The sequence below is a fragment of the Doryrhamphus excisus genome, chromosome 10, assembly GCF_030265055.1.
Source record: "Doryrhamphus excisus isolate RoL2022-K1 chromosome 10, RoL_Dexc_1.0, whole genome shotgun sequence".
NCBI lineage: Eukaryota > Metazoa > Chordata > Actinopteri > Syngnathiformes > Syngnathidae > Doryrhamphus > Doryrhamphus excisus.
Genome location: NC_080475.1, coordinates 15,964,098 through 15,984,187, shown reverse-complemented (window position 1 = coordinate 15,984,187; position 20,090 = coordinate 15,964,098). Strand labels below are relative to the sequence as shown.

At 43.0% G+C, this 20,090-nt stretch overlaps 2 protein-coding genes across 13 annotated transcripts in view; both read left to right on the top strand.

Annotated features, from left to right (window-relative positions):
* ubr4 (ubiquitin protein ligase E3 component n-recognin 4) overlaps nt 1-14,778 on the top strand; it is a 39,633-nt gene extending 24,855 nt beyond the window's left edge. For all 12 annotated transcript variants that reach the window (XM_058084302.1, XM_058084297.1, XM_058084304.1 and 9 more), the window contains 39 exons: nt 235-465; nt 568-736; nt 906-1,050; nt 1,226-1,311; nt 1,917-2,004; nt 2,081-2,274; nt 2,359-2,598; nt 2,679-2,817; nt 2,892-3,017; nt 3,089-3,217; nt 3,289-3,638; nt 3,758-3,848; nt 3,944-4,028; nt 4,149-4,276; nt 4,802-4,931; nt 5,035-5,195; nt 6,896-7,005; nt 7,140-7,281; nt 7,576-7,657; nt 7,818-7,991; nt 8,076-8,197; nt 8,276-8,473; nt 8,546-8,626; nt 8,733-8,820; nt 8,899-9,026; nt 9,225-9,332; nt 9,412-9,528; nt 9,982-10,172; nt 10,264-10,437; nt 10,522-10,621; nt 10,698-10,916; nt 10,994-11,107; nt 12,648-12,790; nt 12,878-13,003; nt 13,127-13,321; nt 13,403-13,627; nt 13,711-13,801; nt 13,883-14,045; nt 14,153-14,778. In XM_058084302.1, the coding sequence (XP_057940285.1) occupies nt 235-465; nt 568-736; nt 906-1,050; nt 1,226-1,311; nt 1,917-2,004; nt 2,081-2,274; nt 2,359-2,598; nt 2,679-2,817; nt 2,892-3,017; nt 3,089-3,217; nt 3,289-3,638; nt 3,758-3,848; nt 3,944-4,028; nt 4,149-4,276; nt 4,802-4,931; nt 5,035-5,195; nt 6,896-7,005; nt 7,140-7,281; nt 7,576-7,657; nt 7,818-7,991; nt 8,076-8,197; nt 8,276-8,473; nt 8,546-8,626; nt 8,733-8,820; nt 8,899-9,026; nt 9,225-9,332; nt 9,412-9,528; nt 9,982-10,172; nt 10,264-10,437; nt 10,522-10,621; nt 10,698-10,916; nt 10,994-11,107; nt 12,648-12,790; nt 12,878-13,003; nt 13,127-13,321; nt 13,403-13,627; nt 13,711-13,801; nt 13,883-14,045; nt 14,153-14,217 (5,648 nt within the window). In that variant the 3' untranslated portion in view covers nt 14,218-14,778. The remainder of the gene's footprint in view (nt 1-234; nt 466-567; nt 737-905; nt 1,051-1,225; nt 1,312-1,916; nt 2,005-2,080; nt 2,275-2,358; nt 2,599-2,678; nt 2,818-2,891; nt 3,018-3,088; nt 3,218-3,288; nt 3,639-3,757; nt 3,849-3,943; nt 4,029-4,148; nt 4,277-4,801; nt 4,932-5,034; nt 5,196-6,895; nt 7,006-7,139; nt 7,282-7,575; nt 7,658-7,817; nt 7,992-8,075; nt 8,198-8,275; nt 8,474-8,545; nt 8,627-8,732; nt 8,821-8,898; nt 9,027-9,224; nt 9,333-9,411; nt 9,529-9,981; nt 10,173-10,263; nt 10,438-10,521; nt 10,622-10,697; nt 10,917-10,993; nt 11,108-12,647; nt 12,791-12,877; nt 13,004-13,126; nt 13,322-13,402; nt 13,628-13,710; nt 13,802-13,882; nt 14,046-14,152) is intronic.
* Nucleotides 14,779-18,872: 4,094 nt separating this feature from the next.
* On the top strand, nt 18,873-19,917 carry LOC131137172 (transcription factor HES-5-like). The gene is made up of 2 exons (XM_058084797.1): nt 18,873-18,943; nt 19,044-19,917. Exons 1-2 carry the CDS (start codon nt 18,881-18,883, stop codon nt 19,452-19,454), a joined length of 474 nt encoding a protein of 157 aa, XP_057940780.1. The 5' UTR covers nt 18,873-18,880; the 3' UTR covers nt 19,455-19,917.
* The last annotated feature ends 173 nt before the right edge of the window (nt 19,918-20,090 follow it).

Below are 20,090 nucleotides of genomic sequence, written 5' to 3'. Positions count from 1 at the left end.
TTTCACTGGCTATTGCTGTTTGCGAGCTCACGCTAGGTGACAAGAGTTTCAAAGTTTTTTTAGTGGTTTGTAATATTTCCCCTGCATCTTTTAAACGTATGTGTTTCGCTCATGTCCGCCATCTTGGAGACACTTCCACACTCAAGTTACGTTAACAAGTTACGTTACTTAACTTAACAATACACTCATAACTTGAGTCAGTATCCTCTCTCATATTTATTTTCTCTTTTCCAGCTGTCTTATACTTCCTGCTCCAGGTTAGCTTCCTTGTTGATGAGGGGGTTTCTCCAGTCCTTTTGCAATTGCTGTCATGCGCCCTGTGTGGCAGCAAGGTGCTGGCCAACTCTTCATCCTCAGTCTCTGGAGGTTCATCAAGCAGCGGCCAGGGAGGATCTTCTCAGTCCTCTCAGAGCAAGTCCTCCAGTAAAAAGAGCAAAAAAGAGGACAAGGAGAAAGACAGAGAGGGTGAGGCTATGCGCCTAAACTTGAGTTGTGCAAAGTTATAAATACAGGTAAATGACAGCACATGATTCCAGACATGTTATTTTCCCTCTGTACTGATAACAGGTGAAGGAGTTGGCAGCCAGGAGGATCAGTTGTGCATGGCTCTGGTCAGTCAGCTGAATAAGTTTGCTGACAAGGAGACACTTATCCAGTTTTTGCGCTGCTTCTTGCTGGAGTCCAACTCATCAGCTGTGCGCTGGCAAGCCCATTGCTTGGCATTACATATCTACAGGTACTGTGAGAACCACAGATAGATTAGCTACACTCAATAAATCATTATACATCTGCTTTTAACATAGCATAGAATATAGATGCTATATAGGCATTATTATGAGAAACCAAATTTCTCCTTGATTATTGATCTGAACTAATAACTTGCCGATATATGAATTTCTCTTCAGGAACTCAAGTAAATGTCAACAGGAACTGTTGCTAGAACTGACTTGGGCCATCTGGCCAGAGCTCCCAGCTTATGGCCGCAAAGCTGCACAGTTTGTTGATCTTCTTGGTTACTTCTCACTCAAAACCCCACAGACAGAGAAAAAGGTTTGTTTATCATCTTGTCGTGTAACACAGTACTTAATGGTTTTAGGAGTATATTGTCCTGTGTCTTATAACACAAGAACATTAGCAGTAGCTCAGTAGCTATTTCAACCCTTAAAACAGTGGAACATCGTAGTTTTGTTGATTCAAGCTGGTCACAGGTTTTTTTTCCCTCCAGCTAAAGGAGTATTCCCAGAAGGCTGTGGAAATCCTGCGAACACAAAACCATATCCTGACAAATCACCCAAACTCCAACATCTACAAGTATGTTTTAATCTGCTGATAAGGTTGCACAAAAAATAGAATGTTTATGTGAACCGAAATAGCTATTTTTCTACAGTCTAATTGTAAATGACTATTTAAAAAAAACAAAAACAAATTTGAGCTGCATCACGTAGCATTTTTACTCAAGGATTCGTGGCACTGTCGTTAGTGTGACAGCCAATCTTTCTTCTCGCGTTCCCTGTGCTGCAGCACGCCTCGCCCCTCTGACAATGGAGTCAGTTTGCAGGATAAACAATCACAATAATGGCTTGTCATTATTACATGTATGAGTGTACAGCGAGTATGCCATGTTTTCTCGCTTGATGGATTCTATTTCATCTTTCTACTGTATTAATTTCTCTTTAAGGAAGAAGTTAACTGTCTTTCCTAGACCTTCCACGAAGAACTGCAGTAAGACCATTGCAAGTTATTTTAAGGCAGAGCACACAATGAGGAGTATAATAATCTTTCATAAGGACAATCGCACAACCTCATTTCTATGCAAGAAAATTTTGTGTAACCGTGCAGCCTTATCAGCCATGTTTTATACTGAGACTGTGATAGAGTTGTAGAGTCCAATACTAATTTTTGCCTCCCTCCTACAGCACTCTGTCAGGTCTTGTCGAGTTTGATGGGTTTTATCTGGAAAGTGACCCCTGCTTGGTGTGCAATAATCCTGAAGTCCCCTTCTCGGTATGTGTATTGCATGGAACAAATCAGTAATCACAAACATCCTGATCCTGACCATAATTTTCTGTTTTCGCTCCAGAATATCAAGCTGTCATCTATCAAAGTGGACACCCGCTATACCACCACACAGCAGGTTGTCAAGCTCATTGGCAGCCATACCATTAGCAAAGTCACCGTGAAGATTGGTGACCTCAAACGTACCAAAATGGTCCGCACCATCAATCTCTACTACAACAACAGGACTGTTCAAGCCATTGTTGAGCTGAAGAACAAGTATATGCCAAATATCTATTGATTCATTCCCTAATGTTTTATGACGTCCGAATGTAACTCTTCATTGTACTTACCTGTTTGAAGGCCTGCTCGCTGGCATAAAGCCAAGAAAGTGCAACTGACCCCAGGTCAAACGGAGGTGAAAATTGACCTGCCCTTACCCATTGTTGCTTCCAATCTGATGATTGAGTTCTCAGATTTTTATGAGAACTACCAGGCGTCCACTGAGACGCTGCAGTGTCCACGCTGCAGCGCCTCGGTGCCCGCCAACCCGGGGGTGTGTGGCAACTGTGGTGAGAATGTCTATCAGTGCCACAAGTGCAGGTGAGCAGCAGGTTTCTTTATTGGATTATTAGAAAAAAGCACATTGCATTTAAAAAAGGGATTTATGTTCTATGCTCTAGATCTATCAACTATGATGAAAAGGACCCCTTCCTGTGCAATGCCTGCGGTTTCTGCAAATATGCCAGATTTGATTTCATGCTGTATGCTAAACCATGCTGTGCTGTGGATCCTATTGAGAATGAGGAGGACAGAAAAAAAGTAAGCAGCCACTTATTCATTCACATGTGTTTTTTGGTTTACTTCTAAAACCTGGGTGTTTATTTTTCCTGCAGGCTGTGACAAACATTAACACCCTATTGGAAAAAGCTGACCGGGTCTACCATCAGCTGATGGGTCATCGGCCCCAACTGGAAAGCCTTTTGTCTAAAGTCAATGAGGCAGCACCAGAGAAGCCACAGGTAAGTTACAGGGGATGATGCAAAATTCAAAGCATTTTTTTTGTAATGAGATTTTCTCTAAATTGTCACAGGATGACACTGGAGCGGCCGCAGGTCTTGGTACATCTTCTGCCAACGTGAACAGATACATTCAGCAATTGGCTCAAGAATACAGCGGAGACTGCAAAACATCATTTGATGAGCTCTCCAAGATAATACAGGTTAGAGACAGTACATGCAACCTTTTGTTTGGGGTCTTTATCCCTGCTTACATCTGAGACTTTATCTGCAGAAAGTGCTTGCATCTCGCAAAGAACTACTGGAGTATGATCTGCAGCAGCGAGAGGCTGCCACCAAGTCATCCAGAAGCAGCAGCAGCCACCAGCCGACCTTCACTGCCAGCCAGTACCGCGCCCTCTCCGTGCTGGGCTGTGGCCACACCTCCTCCACTAAGTGCTACGGATGTGCCTCAGCAGTCACAGGCCACTGCATCACACTGCTGCGGGCGCTGGCCACTAACCCAGCCCTCCGGCAGATTTTGGTCCTCCAAGGACTCATCCGGGAACTGTTTGAGTACAACTTGCGGCGAGGTACAGCAGCCATGCGAGAAGAAGTGCGCCAGCTGATCTGTCTTCTTACTAGGTACAGGTCTGATTCTTATATGGTAGCACATTGTAATACCTGCAGTGTTGCCTCAAATTCATTCCAACTACCTTGTCTATATTGTAACTGCTAAATATTCCTTGAATACCATTTTGCAGAGATCACGCAGAAGCCACTCAGCAGATGAATGACCTCATCATTGCCAAGGTTTCAGCAGCCCTCAAGGGTCACTGGGCCAATCCTGATCTGGTAAGTTTTCTTTCATGTCTTCCTGCAGCTCCATATTTTTTCACTGCGCTTCTGTTTTGAGTTTGACAAGATTGTGTTTGTATTTTTTGCAACAGGTCAGTAATCTGCAATATGAAATGTTGCTGCTGACTGACTCCATCTCAAAAGAGGGAGGATGCTGGGAGTTACGCCTGCGATGTGGTAAAACCCCCTGTCATGTTGCACTGAAGCATCTACACATTGCAAAAGTTTTAAGTGCTTCCTGTTTACATTATTATCAGCTGTCTTGTTCTTAAAGGTATCTTTATGCTTCCCTTGCAGCCCTCAGTCTGTTCCTCATGTCAGTTAACATCAAAACACCTGTTGTGGTGGAGAACATCACTTTAATGTGCCTGAGAATTCTGCAGAAGCTAATCAAGCCACCTGCCCCCACTAGCAAGAAGAACAAGGTGAATATTGAGTAATTCAGTTAGGATGTGCTGTTAAGGATAATTAGAGGTAATGGTAAAGGTTTAATTTTATTTTGAACATGCATGCAAGTTGCATTGGAATACACCACATGTTGCAATTCATTTTACAAGAAACATCTCACGGATGCACTTGGATGCAGCCTCAGCGATGTATCCTTTGATCATTAGGTTTTTCGGGTCTCCACAACATCATGCAGTACACACTTTTTGCTTCATGCATAATTCTGAAGGTTTACCTGATCAGTAAACTTTAATTGTTGTGATTTTAAGAATAAATGGTTGTTATGTTATCTATAAGCGACATTATAGATTATCCTGACCTTTTTGTAGCACGGCTAGTGAAGTGTATTATTTCCCAATAACTCCATACACCAAGGTAGATAGGGTAACAATGGAGTATGGAATGATTTTTGTTCCAGAACAAATTTAGCAAAGTATTTCTTGGCATTTTATCTTGTAGATATCAATATCAATATGCCTCACCAAGTATGTTATTGATTTCAGGATGCTGCGACTGAATCCCTGACCACTGTCAGGCCCTACAGTAATGAAATTCATGCTCAAGCCCAAATGTGGCTAAAGAAGGATCCCAAAGCTTCCTACGAGGCCTGGAAAAAATGCCTCCCTGCAAGATGTAAGTGTTGTCTGGTCAATTTGTAAACCCTTTCACATGACTGTTTTCTTTATCCCCGAGCTAATTGCTGATGCCTTTTTCTCTATTGAATTTTTCTCCTCAGGTCATGAGATGATGACGAAACCACCAGGGAAGGCTGAGTTGCGGAAGCAGTATCTGCTAGAGAAGTATGTGTGGAAGTGGAAGCAGTTCATGAGGTCCAGGAGAGGGGAAAGTCTTTTCCCTCGCCTCCTTAAGCTGAGCCACAACAATTGGCTGCGACAGGTAAATAATACATGCAAAAGAGGCTCTGTTGGTTTCAGAAAGGCACTTACAGTGAAGAAAATAAGTATTTGAACACCCTGCTATTTTGCTATTTCTCCCACTTAGAAATCATGGAGGGGTCTGAAATTTTCATCGTAGGTGCATGTCCACTGTGAGAGAGATAAACTAAAAAGAAAAATCCAGAAATCACAATGCATGATTTTTTTAACAATTTATTTGTGTGATACAGCTGCAAATAAGTATTTGAACACCTGAGAAAATGAATGTTAATATTTGGTACAGTAGCCTTTGTTTGCTATTACAGAGGTCAAACGTTTCCTGTAGTTTTTCACCAGGTTTGCACACACTGCAGGAGGGATCTTGGCCCACTCCTCCACACAGATCTTTTCTAGATCAGTCAGGTTTCTGGGCTGTCGCTGAGAAACACGGAGTTTGAGCTCCCTCCAAAGATTTTCGATTGGGTTCAGGTCTGGAGACTGGCTGGGCCATGCTAGAACCTTGATATGCTTCTTACGGAGCCACTCCTTGGTTTTCCTGGCTGTGTGCTTCGGGTCGTTGTCGTGTTGGAAGACCCAGCCACGACCCATCTTCAATGCTCTGACAGAGGGAAGGAGGTTGTTCCCCAAAATCTCACAATACACGGCCCCAGTCATCCTCTCTTTAATGCAGTGCACTCGTCCTGTCCCATGTGCAGAAAAACACCCCCAAAGCATGATGCTACCACCCCCATGCTTCACAGTAGGGATGGTGTTCTTCGGATTGTACTCTTCATTCTTCTTCCTCCAAACACGCTTATTGGAATTATGACCAAAAAGTTCTATTTTGGTCTCATCTGACCATAAAACTTTCTCCCATGACTCCTCTGTATCATCCAAATGGTCATATGCAAACTTAAGACGGGCCTTGACATGTGCTGGTTTAAGCAGGGGAACCTTTCGTGCCATGCATGATTTCACATCATGACGTCTTAGTGTATTACCTACAGTAACCTTGGAAACGGTGGTCCCAGCTCTTTTCAGGTCATTGACCAAGTCCTGTCGTGTAGTTCTGGGCTGATTCCTCACCTTTCTTAGAATCATTGAGACCCCACGAGGTGATATCTTGCATGGGGCTCCACTCCGATTGAGATTGACCGTCATGTTTAGCTTCTTCCATTTTCTAATGATAGCTCCAACAGTGGACCTTTTTTCACCAAGCTGCTTGGTAATTGCTCCGTAGCCCTTTCCAGCCTTGTGGAGGTGTACAATTTTGTCTCTGGTGTCTTTGGACAGCTCTTTGGTCTTCGCCATGTTACAAGTTAAAGTCTTACTGATTGTATGGGGTGGACAGGTGTCTTTATGCAGCTAACGACCTCAAACAGGTGCATCTGATTCAGGATGATACATGGAGTGCAGGTGGACTTCTAATGGGCAGACTAACAGGTCTTTCAGGGTCAGAATTCTAGATGATACACAGGTGTTCAAATACTTATTTGCAGCTGTATCACACAAATAAATTGTTAAAAAATCATGCATTGTGATTTCTGGATTTTTCTTTTTAGTTTATCTCTCTCACAGTGGACATGCACCTACGATGAAAATTTCAGACCCCTCCATGATTTCTAAGTGGGAGAAATAGCAAAATAGCAGGGTGTTCAAATACTTATTTTCTTCACTGTATAGATATTCCTTGACTTGATGTCATGTTTTTTGTTGTTGCAGGTCCTTTTCACACCTGCCACTCAGGCAGCCAGACAGGCAGCTTGCACGATTGTGGAGGCTCTCACCACAATCCCCAGTCGGAAACAGCAGGTCCTGGACCTGCTCACCAGGTAAAACTAATAACCTGACTGTCAACAGTCTTTGGAGAATAAAAGCGACATATAAACTGCTTTTATATTAGGATCAGTGAAACAGAAAATGATTATGTAATGCCAGTAAGAATAATATACAAGTATTTTTTCAGTTATCTGGACGAGTTGAGCTTGGCTGGGGAGTGTGCAGCGGAGTACCTGGGTCTCTACCAAAAGCTGATCAAACCAACACATTGGAAGGTTTACCTAGCTGCAAGGGGAGTCCTGCCCTACATTGGCAACCTCATCACCAAGGTAAAAATGAAGAAATGTATTGCACGTAATATTCTTTCCCTAATTTCTTTCCGCCATCTTGTCTGTTTATGCTTAAAAGTCCTAACATTTTGCTGCCTTAGGAGCTGTCCTAAGGCCTAAGACAGAAATAACATCAATAACTTATCTTAGCACGTAAAAATGTAGCCTACTGTGTGAATACAGGCCCTGATCTTTTACATACATTACCATATTTGATTTTTAACTACTTAATTTGATCTTTAATTACTTTAAAACTGATTACATAAATGTAATTTGTCTTTTTTTGTTGTTCAGGAAATAGCCAACTTGCTTGCCCTGGAAGAGGCAACGCTGAGCACAGATTTGCAGCAAGGCTATGCTCTCAAGAGCTTCACGGGTACATTCACATACTATTGTCACAGCATGTCGTTAGAATAGCAAGTGTTGGATTTTGATTCATCCCCATAAAACAAAAGACACCAAAGTACTGGTGTTCCTTCATTTGTTTTGTTCAACTAAATCAAGTATATTGTCCTGTATGTGTTTTGTTATGATAGGATTACTATCATCGTTTGTGGAGGTGGAGTCCATTAAGCGGCATTTTAAGAGCAGGCTGGTTGGCACAGTGCTGAATGGCTATCTATGTCTGAGGAAGCTGGTCGTACAGCGCACCAAACTCATCGATGAGACTCAGGACATGCTGCTGGAGATGCTTGAGGACATGACCACAGGTTTTCTTCTGAATCATGTTGTCTCGTATTGTCGTCATTTCCACAGTGGGCACAATGTCAATTGAGTTATTTTGCGTTGTCCAGGTACTGAGTCTGAAACCAAGGCATTCATGGCAGTATGCATCGAGACTGCAAAGCGATACAATCTGGATGACTACAGAACACCCGTATTCATCTTTGAGAGACTCTGCAGTATCATTTATCCTGTGAGCCACCTTCACCTTTGTTGTTCTCTAGTCGGAAAACCAGTGTGATTCTTCATCTCAAACTTTTCTTCATTGAAGGAGGAAAACGAGGTGACAGAGTTCTTCGTAACCTTGGAAAAGGATCCTCAGCAGGAGGATTTCCTCCAGGGTCGCATGCCCGGAAACCCTTACAGCAGCAACGAGCCTGGAATCGGTCCACTGATGAGGGACATTAAGAACAAGATCTGCCAAGACTGCGACCTAGTAGCACTCCTTGAAGACGATAGTGGCATGGAGGTAACATTTCAATATTGTCATGGATTTAAGCTTACTTATTGCAAGAAACATTGTTTCCTTTGTTTGCCTCAGCTACTGGTGAACAACAAAATCATTAGCTTGGATCTCTCTGTAGCGGAAGTCTACAAGAAGGTCTGGTGCCCAACAAATGAGGTGAGGTTCTAAGTCACAGTCAAGGTCAAATGGTTAATGAAATAATGACTGACCCTTAAAAGTAGATTTGTCAGGTAAAAGATGTTAAATGTTTTTCTCTTTTAAGGGTGAGCCAATGAGAATCATTTATCGAATGAGAGGTTTGCTTGGCGATGCAACAGAGGAGTTCATTGAGTCGCTGGACTCAACCACAGGTTAGATTATTTATCTGAGATCCAGGTTGCCAGTATTCTCTTACCGTGGAAAAAGTGGCTAACTTTCATTTCGTCCAGATGAGGAAGAGGATGATGAGGAGGTGTACAAGATGGCAGGATTTATGGCACAGTGTGGTGGACTGGAGTGTATGCTCAACCGACTGTCAGGAATCAAAGATTTTAAACAAGGACGACACCTGCTGACGGTAAGCATTGCATTTTTTCTATATTCATATATAAACGCTGATATTTTTGGCCCAGCCAAAGTGTTATTGTTGTTCACCCCCTCTACAGTACATTTTAAGGCTTTAATATAGGCAGGGAAGGACGAAACACAAACCTGACTCTCATGATCAGGGCAGGAAAAGAAAAAAGGAATGATCTGTGTGTGTTTTTATTTTTAGGTCTTACTGAAGTTGTTCAGTTATTGTGTAAAAGTGAAGATCAACAGACAGCAGCTTATCAAACCAGAGATGAACACACTCAATGTCATGCTTGGAACTCTAAACCTGGTAGGTTACTTGTTTTGTTGCGTTATGCTGGTGGTGGAACCAACCCTTTATCATCTACATACTGTTTTTTTCTCCTCAGGCTTTAGTGGCAGAACAGGAGAGTAAGGACAGTGGTGGGGCTTCTATAGCAGAGCAAGTGTTGAGCATCATGGAGATCATTCTGGATGAAGCTAATGCAGAGATATCAGAGGACAAGGTAGGTCGCAACCACAAACCAGAGCAGTTCCAGATCAGAGAAACAAGAATATGAGATACAGTCCCCGCCAATGAAGCTGAAACGATCTCTTTTCTTGTGTTCATCTTTTGGTGTCGAACCCAAATGTTTCCAGCAAAAATAACAAAATTGGCCTCACTGTTCCAATGCTTTTGGAGGGGACTGTAGCACAAAATGGTAGCCAGAAGAACGTTGTACCAAAATAAAGACTTTAAACAAGGATGACGCCTTTTCTTGTATTGTTCAAGAAACAATACAAGCAGTTGATGTTTGCTTTTGGACATGTGGAACTGTGAACTGATTGTGATGCATTCAATTGTAATCTGATGCATGTTCAAATGAAATAAAACCATTACCAAATAAAGAAATGAACATCCATCTGACAACATGCCCTCCTTGGTAGAGATAATAAAAATCTAGTCATTGTTTTTGCAGGGTAACCTGTTGCTGACTGGAGACAAGGATCAGCTGGTCATGTTGCTGGATCAGATCAACACTCCGTTTGTGCGCTCCAACCCCAGTGTGCTGCAGGGGTTGCTTCGCATTATCCCATACTTGTCTTTCGGCGAACTGGAGAAGATGAGGATCTTGGTGGAACGCTTCAAGCCGTGTTGCAGCTTTGACAAGTGGGCATTGGTGTTTGTGGTTGTCAAAAAGTCCACATTTGTCCATAGTGGGCTTTGAATAGTTGATTGTAACTTTCTGTTTTTTCTTTAGGTATGATGAGGAACATAGTGCTGATGACAAAGTGTTCCTGGACTGCTTCTGTAAAATTGCTGCTGGCATAAAAAATAACAGTAATGGCCATCAGCTGAAAGATCTTATTCTGCAAAAATCAATCACACAGAGTGCACTGGACTACATGAAGAAACATATCCCTAATGCCAAAAAGTATGCACGCCGTTGTCTTTTAATACCGCACAAAAATGGCTTTGACTGTTTAAACCACCCTTTGGTGTTGTTTTCACTCATCAGTCTGGATGCAGACGTCTGGAAGAAGTTCCTTTCTCGACCAGCGCTGCCTTTTATTCTCAGACTACTCCGTGGTTTGGCTACCCAGCACCCTCCCACGCAGGTAGTCCATATTTTAGTGTGAAATGCAGGCAGTAATGTTGAGGCGCTGAATAAAGATCAACTTGTTTGTGGTCCAGGTGCTGATAGGCACGGATTCAATTCCCAACCTGCACAAGCTGGAGCAGGTTTCCAGCGATGAAGGCATCGGCACGCTTGCAGAAAACCTTCTGGAAGCACTAAGGGAGCACAGCGATGTCAATTTGAAGATAGAGGCAGCTCGCAGGGAGACCCGAGCAGAGAAGAAGCGCATGGCCATGGCCATGAGGCAGAAGGCTCTGGGAACCCTTGGCATGACTGTATGCACTCTTCTTCACACTACATTGCATATTTAGTCTTGGTAACATGTCATCTACTGTGTGTGTTGACCTTTCAGACCAATGAGAAGGGTCAGGTGGTGACCAAGACTTCGCTCTTGAAGCAAATGGAGGAGTTGATAGAGGAACCAGGCTTGACATGTTGTATCTGTAGAGAAGGCTACAAATTCCAGGTACAACAAATCCACCTTGTTTTAAGTCAACTACCAGTAGGGGTGTGTATTGGCAAGAATCTGGCGATACGATACGTATCACGATACTAGGCTCATGATACGATATATCACGATACTGTTAACAAGGCAATATATTTTTTGGTTTTTCTTGTAGTTAAAGATTATTTCATGGAAAAACTGAATTACACCAGCAATATGCACATTTTTATTCGATTAGAACAGTATGTTATGCTGTATCACAAACTTTCCTCTGTTGTGTAGCATTTGGATAAATAAAGCTTTAACATCCGGCTTTAAATTTACAAAAAAAAACCCATAAAAAAACAAATTTATGTCTCAAGATACTCAAATGTTCACATTTTATTAGCTGTGGAAAAAATGCAGAGTATACAGTCCCTGACTTATCCACCATCAGAACAGTATTTTTTATGGAACAAAGTAACTAACATCAGTAAAAAGTCCTTTTAGGATGCTTGAAATAACCATTATTTAACAAAATAGTGATATCAATTTGAAAAACTAAATACCTGCAATATCACAGTACTACTTTTGTAGTATACAAAAGGACCTTCGCATTGCTTGCTAGCGGCAGGTCCTCATGGTGTCTCGCTAAGTGGACTCGCAGATTTGTCGTGTTTCCCGAATACTTTATTCGGGCATGACACAAAAAAAAAATGCATTTATTAAAAACAGAAAAATATACAAACTTTTTCAGTGCTTTGGTTCCGATTTTCTACAATAAAAGCTCTCATAAAACATTCCACTGTTCTCAAATATCTTAATTTTTATTTTTCTGCACAAAATAAGATGAAAAATAAACAAATCTAGAATAAAGAAAATCAATCAATCAGTAATAAATAAATATAATAATAATAATAATAATCCATCCATCCATTTTCCTCCGCTTATCCGGGTCCGGGTCGCGGGGGCAGCAGTCTTAGTAGGGAAGCCCGGTCCCCGGCCACCTCCTCCAGCTCCACCGGGAGGACACCAAGGCGTTCCCAGGCCAGCTGTGAGACATAGTCCCTCCAGCGTGTCCTAGGTCTGCTCCGGGGCCTTTTCCCAGCTGGGCATGCCCGGAACACCTCACCAGGGAGGCATCCGGGAGGCATCCAGACTAGATGCCCGAGCCACCTCAACTGACTCCTCTCGATGTATAATAATAATAATTATTATTATTATAAAACGGCAAATAATAAAAACTTAAGAAACCACATAGTTGGTGGGTAGACAAATTATTTTTTTCAGATTAAAATGAACAAAGCATTATTAGAGCCCTGTAGACATGACAAAACACGACTATAGTCACATTTATACTCTTTTTATTTACAACATATTGCGCAACTGCAGGGTCTTGAGACACATGTTAACTCGCAAACTAGAGAGCTAGCGACCTAAACGGTAGCCTTCAAGTTATTTCCTTTAAACTTAAATAGCCAAAAACTTACCACTTCCACACGGATATGGAGGATAAGTATTAACAGTTATTTAACCTTTAACATGATATATTTGATATATTTTTTCTCTTTTATGATCCCAGCCCACCAAGGTCCTGGGTATTTACACTTTCACAAAGCGAGTGTCCTTGGAGGAATTCGAGAACAAGCCTCGCAAACAGCAGGGCTACAGCACTGTGTCGCACTTTAACATTGTCCACTACGACTGCCATCTGGCAGCTGTCAGGTAGCAGCATCACCTTTTTTGGAGAACACACCACACTCTTGGCACTGCATGTACTATTTATTTTCATGTTTTTTCCTACCACTGCAGGCTGGCCCGTGGGCGAGAAGAATGGGAGAGTGCCGCTCTCCAGAACGCCAACACCAAGTGCAATGGCCTGCTTCCTGTTTGGGGGCCACACGTGCCCGAATCAGCATTTGCTACGTGCTTAGCAAGGTGCATTAGCAATCCACTGCTTTTCTCGGTTGGATGCCTCACCTGACAGTTTTACCTCCTGCCTTGAAGTAGACGCATGCCATCAACTCACATGAGTCTTTTTTTTCCCCCTCTGCCACCCAGACATAACACATATCTGCAGGAGTGCACCGGCCAGCGTGAGCCCACATACCAACTGAACATCCACGACACCAAACTGCTGTTTCTTCGCTTTGCTACCGAACAGTCATTCAGCGTGGACACGGGTGGAGGCGGCCGAGAGAGCAACATCCACCTCATCCCCTACATCATCCACACTGTACTCTATGTGCTTAACACGTATGTACCGTACACACCGTGCACTCCTTCCCCTCACTAAGCGTCATATCCAGTACGATTGACAAACTTCATCCACTGCAGAACAAGGGCTACTTCCCGGGAAGAGAAGAACCTGCAGAGTTTTCAGGAGCAGCCTTGCGAGAAATGGGTGGAGACCTCGTATGAGGTGGAAGGGCCCCACTACTACACCATCTTGGCCATGCACGTCATGCCGCCCGAACGCTGGAGGACCTCACGGATGTACTTTCTACGCAGACTCCTGGTCAACGCACATGCCCGCAAGGTGTCGGCGGGCAGCACCAACAAGTTCGGCCATGTTTTTAAGACCTACGACATTTGCCACTCGGCCTTAATGCATTTGATTATAATGCGTTTCATCTTTTCATCAGACTGACAGATAAGTCACCAAAGGAATATGCAGTCTATCGCTCGCCTCTTCTCTTCTGGGGCCTGGTGGATCTTGTCTATGACATGTTCAGGGTAAAGAAAAAAAGTCTTAAAAAATGTTTGTTGCTTACTGTCTCTCACCAAGCCTCACTTTTTTTATTTTGGCTTTTGTAGAAGGTGCCCACCAGCAACACAGAGGGGGGCTGGTCCTTCTCACTTGCAGAATACGTCCGTCACAATGACATGCCTATCTACGAGGCCTCGGAGCGTGTGCTCAGGGCTTTCCAGGATGAACTCATGCCTGCAGAGTCCTTGGCAGAGTTCTTCGACATTGTAGGTCAGTATGTGTGTATATACACACACACACACACACACACACACAGGCTTTAACATTACACTTCACATCATCACATTCCACATTAACACTTTTAACGAATGTTCCAGGTCTCCTCTCGGACGTCCCTGACCCGGACCTCTTCCTGCAGGATTTGTTGAACTCTGTGCCCTGATGGCAGTCTGGTACACCCGCACCTTTCCAAATCCAAATCTGTGTCACCCACTACTGTTCGGTATAGCCAACAAGTCCACACCATTGTCCTCTGTGTACACCCACACAGGGACACATACTTCATAATACTCACCTTCCTCCACCCCCCTCCCAAATGTCATGTTCCATCTAACCTAGAGTCTATGTGTAATCAAACTCGGCACTACTTCAACATCCATACATCCATCTAAGTAACGCACACACAAACCAACTCGTTTGGCCTTCAGTTTGTTGGTGTGACTAACATGCCCGCTACATGATGACTGCCATTTTATTTGACTTCCTTTTGTTTTAAATTGGCAGAGACACGCTCACACGTTTGATCTCATTTCTTCTCTTTCAAGATGGTCCTAACTGGAATTTGAGTGACACACACACACACACATTAAAAGCATGTTTCTTTTTCCCCATTTAGTGTGAATGATTATGGTTTCTTTTATCAACCTCCAGTAGCAAAAAAAAACAACATATAGGTCAAAGAGTCCCATCTGTTGCTGTGATAATAAAGCAGTTATATACTTAATCACCTTCAAATTGTCATTTTTTTATTTTGTCCAAAGGAAAAAACAATTTTATTCTCAAGAACTGATCGTGTGCGAGCGTGCGTGTGTGTGTGTATGTGTTAGCCCGACTCGCTTTATTGTTCATTCGCCCACCCGCTGCTACAGTCTTTCCAAAATGTTGCTGAATGTCTGCTTTTTGAATTTGACTCTATGATTAATAAAGCTGGTATGATTCCAAATAATGGGGATGCTTGGCCATGTGTTCCTTGAACAGCACGAGATCCTTTCAGTAAATACAATTACCATTAGTTTCTGTGTTTGGAAAACTATCCTGAAAAATGCATGGGCCATTTTGACTTGAGATTTGTAATATATTTTTAATTTAGTGGGATTGTTTTGTGTTTTTTTTACTTTTCCCCATATATTTTCTGGGTTTTTTCTTTTGCAATGTGGGCCACTTTGTAAACCCTCTTGTGTTTAAAAAAACAAAAAACAATTAATGACGCTCTATGTCCAGCAGGGTGTGTTCTCACACCAACCCGGCTGACATGTCTTGTCTTTTCCGACTGAAATCAGAGTTCTTGCACTAATTCAGTGCTCCTCAAATACTGGGGCAAACCCTGCACTAATTAGATTGTGCAGGTTCCTAATGCAGTGGCAGCGAGGGAAATACAATTAATCACAATTACAACATGAAGACATTAGACACATTTATTTTAATTCTGTTTATTTGAGGTAAAATGACAATTTGCTATTTTGCTGTTTTCTAGTAAAATAAGAATTTATTCAGTACTTTTCCTCCTTCCCAATATTGAGAAAATAGGTGAAATATTTATGATGTATGAATGCATACGGATAATAATGTAATTGTATTTAATATAAATTGCAAATGTAGCATTTCACTTCCAAAGACTTATTCAGCAAAAAGTCCTATATGCATCAGCATAAACAAAGTTCCTTTTGTACAAAGGATTACAGTTTTTTTGTTCACAGTACACCTTGACGATGTCATCTTCATTTTTTCAGACCACTGCCAAGGATTATTAAGGCTTAAGGTGTCAGAAATACTCTATAAACAATAAACAAACTTGCCGACTAATAATAGCCAACCATTATTGAATGCATCATTTTTGGAGTTAAACCCCCAAATAAAAAAAAAATACAAAAAACGTATTTAAAAAAAATTCCCAAAGAAAGTAATGCTCCATTTGTGAAGCATAATGGTTCCATTTGACGGGTGTGGAAAGTGTCATCACTGGCAGCACAGGGGGGTGACGTCATCAGCGGGCGAGGGGAACAGTCGCAGCACCTCTCGGGATGATTTGGTGTAGCCGTTATGGAAGATGAGGGCTTTCTTCACCGTGAAGAAAGACACTGTTTTGTCCCACATGTCCTGTCCCGAGCTGGACATCCCCGCGCTGAGTTGTCTGTGGAGGGCTGAGCGGACCCTCCCTGCGCCGTCTGTGCACTTCCTCTCCATCAGCATCACTTTGCACATGCTGAGGGGGAGACAGATTTGGCATTTTAGTATTCTGCATTATTATTAATATCACAGCATGACTCAAAAGATGCAATATTAGACTTACGTTGTGTGTTCCCGCATGCTGTCCATTTCATATAATCCAAGCTTGACTTGAGGAGGAGGCGTTCAAGAACTTGTCATAGCCACCAAAATCTGCACTCCTCTTATATCTGCTCATCTCTCCTATGGATTTAATGCGGCGCTGGTTCTCACAGCCTCCAGCCAATCACAAAGCACCGTTCCAACAATGCAACATGAGGATAAATGAGTTGAATCAGCACGCACAAAAGGCCTAAATCCAAACTAACAGGTGGGAGGGGCCCTCGGCCTCTTGTCACCTTGCAGATGTTGCTGGCTCCTTATGGAGACATGGACAAGGAGTCATAAGTGGTGGGAAGGTTGGAACATTTGTTACACTTGCCCTGCATCTTTTATGCATTATTATTATTGAGGCTGTGGTGAACTACTAGGTGATTCTTCTAAATACATGTTTGCTTTTTTTTCTATGTGATTTAGTGTGACTGTAGTGAAGATGGTTTCTCACACAGGCACACACCCACTTCAACCATCATCGTCTATTTCATCGTTCTGTTCTCACGGTGAAAATCTCCTCAACTGACAATAGCCTAGCATTAGTCCAGATGGTGTGCCTGGAAGCCTTATAGCCTGTTGACAGTCGTGTGTGTGTGTGTGTGTGTGTGTGTGTGTGCGCACTGCGAGACAGGAGGAGGAGGAGTACGGGTGTAGTTAGGGGGTGTTCAGTCAATCCTTGTTGAATAGGGCACACTTCCTTTGTGCAAGCCACAGTGTCATTAACGCTCAAGTGTGGGAAGCTCAGTAGCACAGCGTCTCCCACGTTCTGCTCAAGGCACCATGGGAAAAGAAGCGTGTGACTGAGACGCAGCCAGCTCCGAACAGATGTTTCCAAGTGTGTGTGGTGTGTGTGTGTGTACTTAGTGGACTTCTGTATTTAGTACACACCTTAAGCAGACACAAAATGTAAAGTAGTTATGCACTTGAATGTTGTAGCCCAGGGGTGATTAAGCAAACAATTGGCCTTATGTATTGATCAACTGATCAAGTGTTTCATAGAGACAGGAAAAGGCAAAAAACAATACAAAAATGATACATAACATATAATTATACATACAAAAGTGAAATTGTCATCCAATTTGAAAACAAGCCCACACATGCCATCACTGTCATTATAACAGGATGCAGAAGTGTGTCTGGTGGCTGTGGGAACTCTGGAGTGTGTCGGATGTGTGAACTTGTGCCGGGAGTGTGTGTGTGTGTGTGTGTGTGTGTGTGTGTGTGTGTGTGTGTGATTACGCCTGCTGTGAAGCGCACACACATGCTTCAAAGGAATCCACTAACACATTTACGTCCACAACAAATGGACACCAAAGCCCTGATGGAAAAGTGCCTGCTTACGTCTCTTAGGAACAAACATTTGGTCACGTTGCTCATAACTGACTTTGAATTTGGTCAAGAAATAATGACACATCTTGTCATTTTATATTTACGTTTGAACATAATATATGTAAAACCAGGATTTATCCAGATTGATTGCGTGTGTAAACACAAACAGGGTAAAAATCTAGTCTTAACATCCAATTGAGTTGTGGGATCCTGTAGAGCAGAAACACACAAAAACCACCACACAAAGCTTTTGAGTTCTTCCAGAATTTGCACCTATTCAGCTGTATTTCTTTGGATATTGTCCTTCCCGGGAAAATGGCCTATTTGCCGTTGTTTAACACAAGAATGCAACATTGTAGCTACAATAGTCCCCTTTAAAATAAATCCCTCCAGTTGAAATAGGTATGCGTATACACTGTAATGTCAAATCTGGTTTTTATCCGGATTGACACCAGGTTGAGTCTGCATGTAACTTACTGTACATTGTGCAATGTGAATGAAATCCGGATGCTTTGACATTACTACATTCAAAAAAATGAACATATAAAATATTTTTTTATGTTCAATTCACTTAAACTATTGATATAATAAATATATCATTTAGAATTTGACAATTGTGGGCAAAATTAAGGTTTTTACATGAAATTGACAGTACTGCATGAAAATAGTAAATATGATAAACGTGGTCATGCTAATCAATAAGGATCATGTTTTCATGATGTCACTGGGAGTGTGGATGGAGTACAAAGAGCTTACTGTATAAGAAGCTGATGGGCTTCCCTATCCGCCACGTGTGCCCACTGGCCCCCACTGGCCCCCACACTTCCTTACGTCATGTCGCAATGACACAAGAGCACGACGTGCCCCCCCTCTGGGGTCACCACTTTCCCATATCAACACAAGCAATGGGTCAGTCCCACCTTCCCCTCCTACCCGGCTTCTTTTCTCTCATGGTCCATCCCTCCACCTGCTCCCCAGAGACACACTCCATTGTCCCCCGGGGGCCGTAAACACTTCATTGAGCATGTGGCGGCCCTTCCCAGCCTCGTCATTGGCTGAGCTAGTGTGAGAACCTCCAGCGAGCCACAGACCCACACATTCATATGGAGATTGGCGGGTATAAATAGAGGGGCCGAAGCTCTGTGGAAGGCAGATCAGACTCTCTAGCTCTTCCAAGCATGGCTCCTACTGTTTATGGATCGGCTCACTTCTCCAAGGAACACCTGACTTCATCTCACAAGGTAAACACTGCTCCTCACTTGCAATCACTCGTCTACTAATTTGAGGTTATGTCAAAACTTTGAGGATTCAAGTGGACTAAACGCTCTTTTGTTTTCCTAGCTGAGAAAGCCAATGGTGGAGAAACTGCGGCGAGACCGCATCAACACCAGCATCGAGCAGCTCAAGTCCCTGCTGGGCCCGGAGTTCCTCCGACAGCAACCCGACTCCAAGCAGGAAAAGGCAGACATCCTGGAGATGGCGGTGTGCTACCTGAGAAGCTGGCAGCAGCAGAAATCCAGCATGTCTTCCTCCGCCACTGACGGCTACGCTCACTGCGTGCACCAGGCTGTCGACTTCCTCTCACGTTGCAAGACGCAGACCCCGGCCCAAAGGTGCTTGCTCGGACACTTCCAGGACCTGCAGGCGTCCAGTCGAGCTCCTGGCAGCGTGTCCCCACCGGGATCACCACTCCAAGGCAGCTCTGTTAAGGGAGCCAGCCCAACCGGTGTCACCCTGTGGAGACCCTGGTAGTCGCTGACTAGAACCACAACCACCAGACTCAATGAAGTCGACTTCTTTTGCGTCACCGTGTGGCCGAATGTAATCCTTTGGGATGTTCTATGATGTTCATGCGGTCATCATGTGACCTTTGTATGTTTGTTTTGCAAACCGTGTCCATTTATTGTCATCACACCCATATTGGGTTTCATTGCTAATGTGTCTGAGACACGCTTTAAAGTAACCACCTTCTTTGATACTGTGTATCATGTCAATCATCCAAACATGCATCCTATGGATTCTCCCATGCTGTCAATCATATATTGATTCCAACCATTATGTGTGGTATTTTTCAAGTTGCATTATTTTGCATACACCTGTGTTGATCTAATGGATGTTTTGTCATCTGTGCTTCTGCTTAATATCTTTTATAAAGACATTGTGTGCTTCCTGGAGAAGTTTGCTCTGAAAATAAATGAAAAACTTCACATGAAGTTTTTGCAAGCCAACCATACATGTCATGTCTTTTGATTGGTCCGTTCATACTCAGAAGTTAGCTAGTCCACCTGTCTAGGGTGGGATAGGCTCCAGCATAGAAAATGTACTGATAAAACGATAAAGGTTGACGATATTCCTGAAATCAGGAGGTGTCAAAGGTTTTTCCACCAG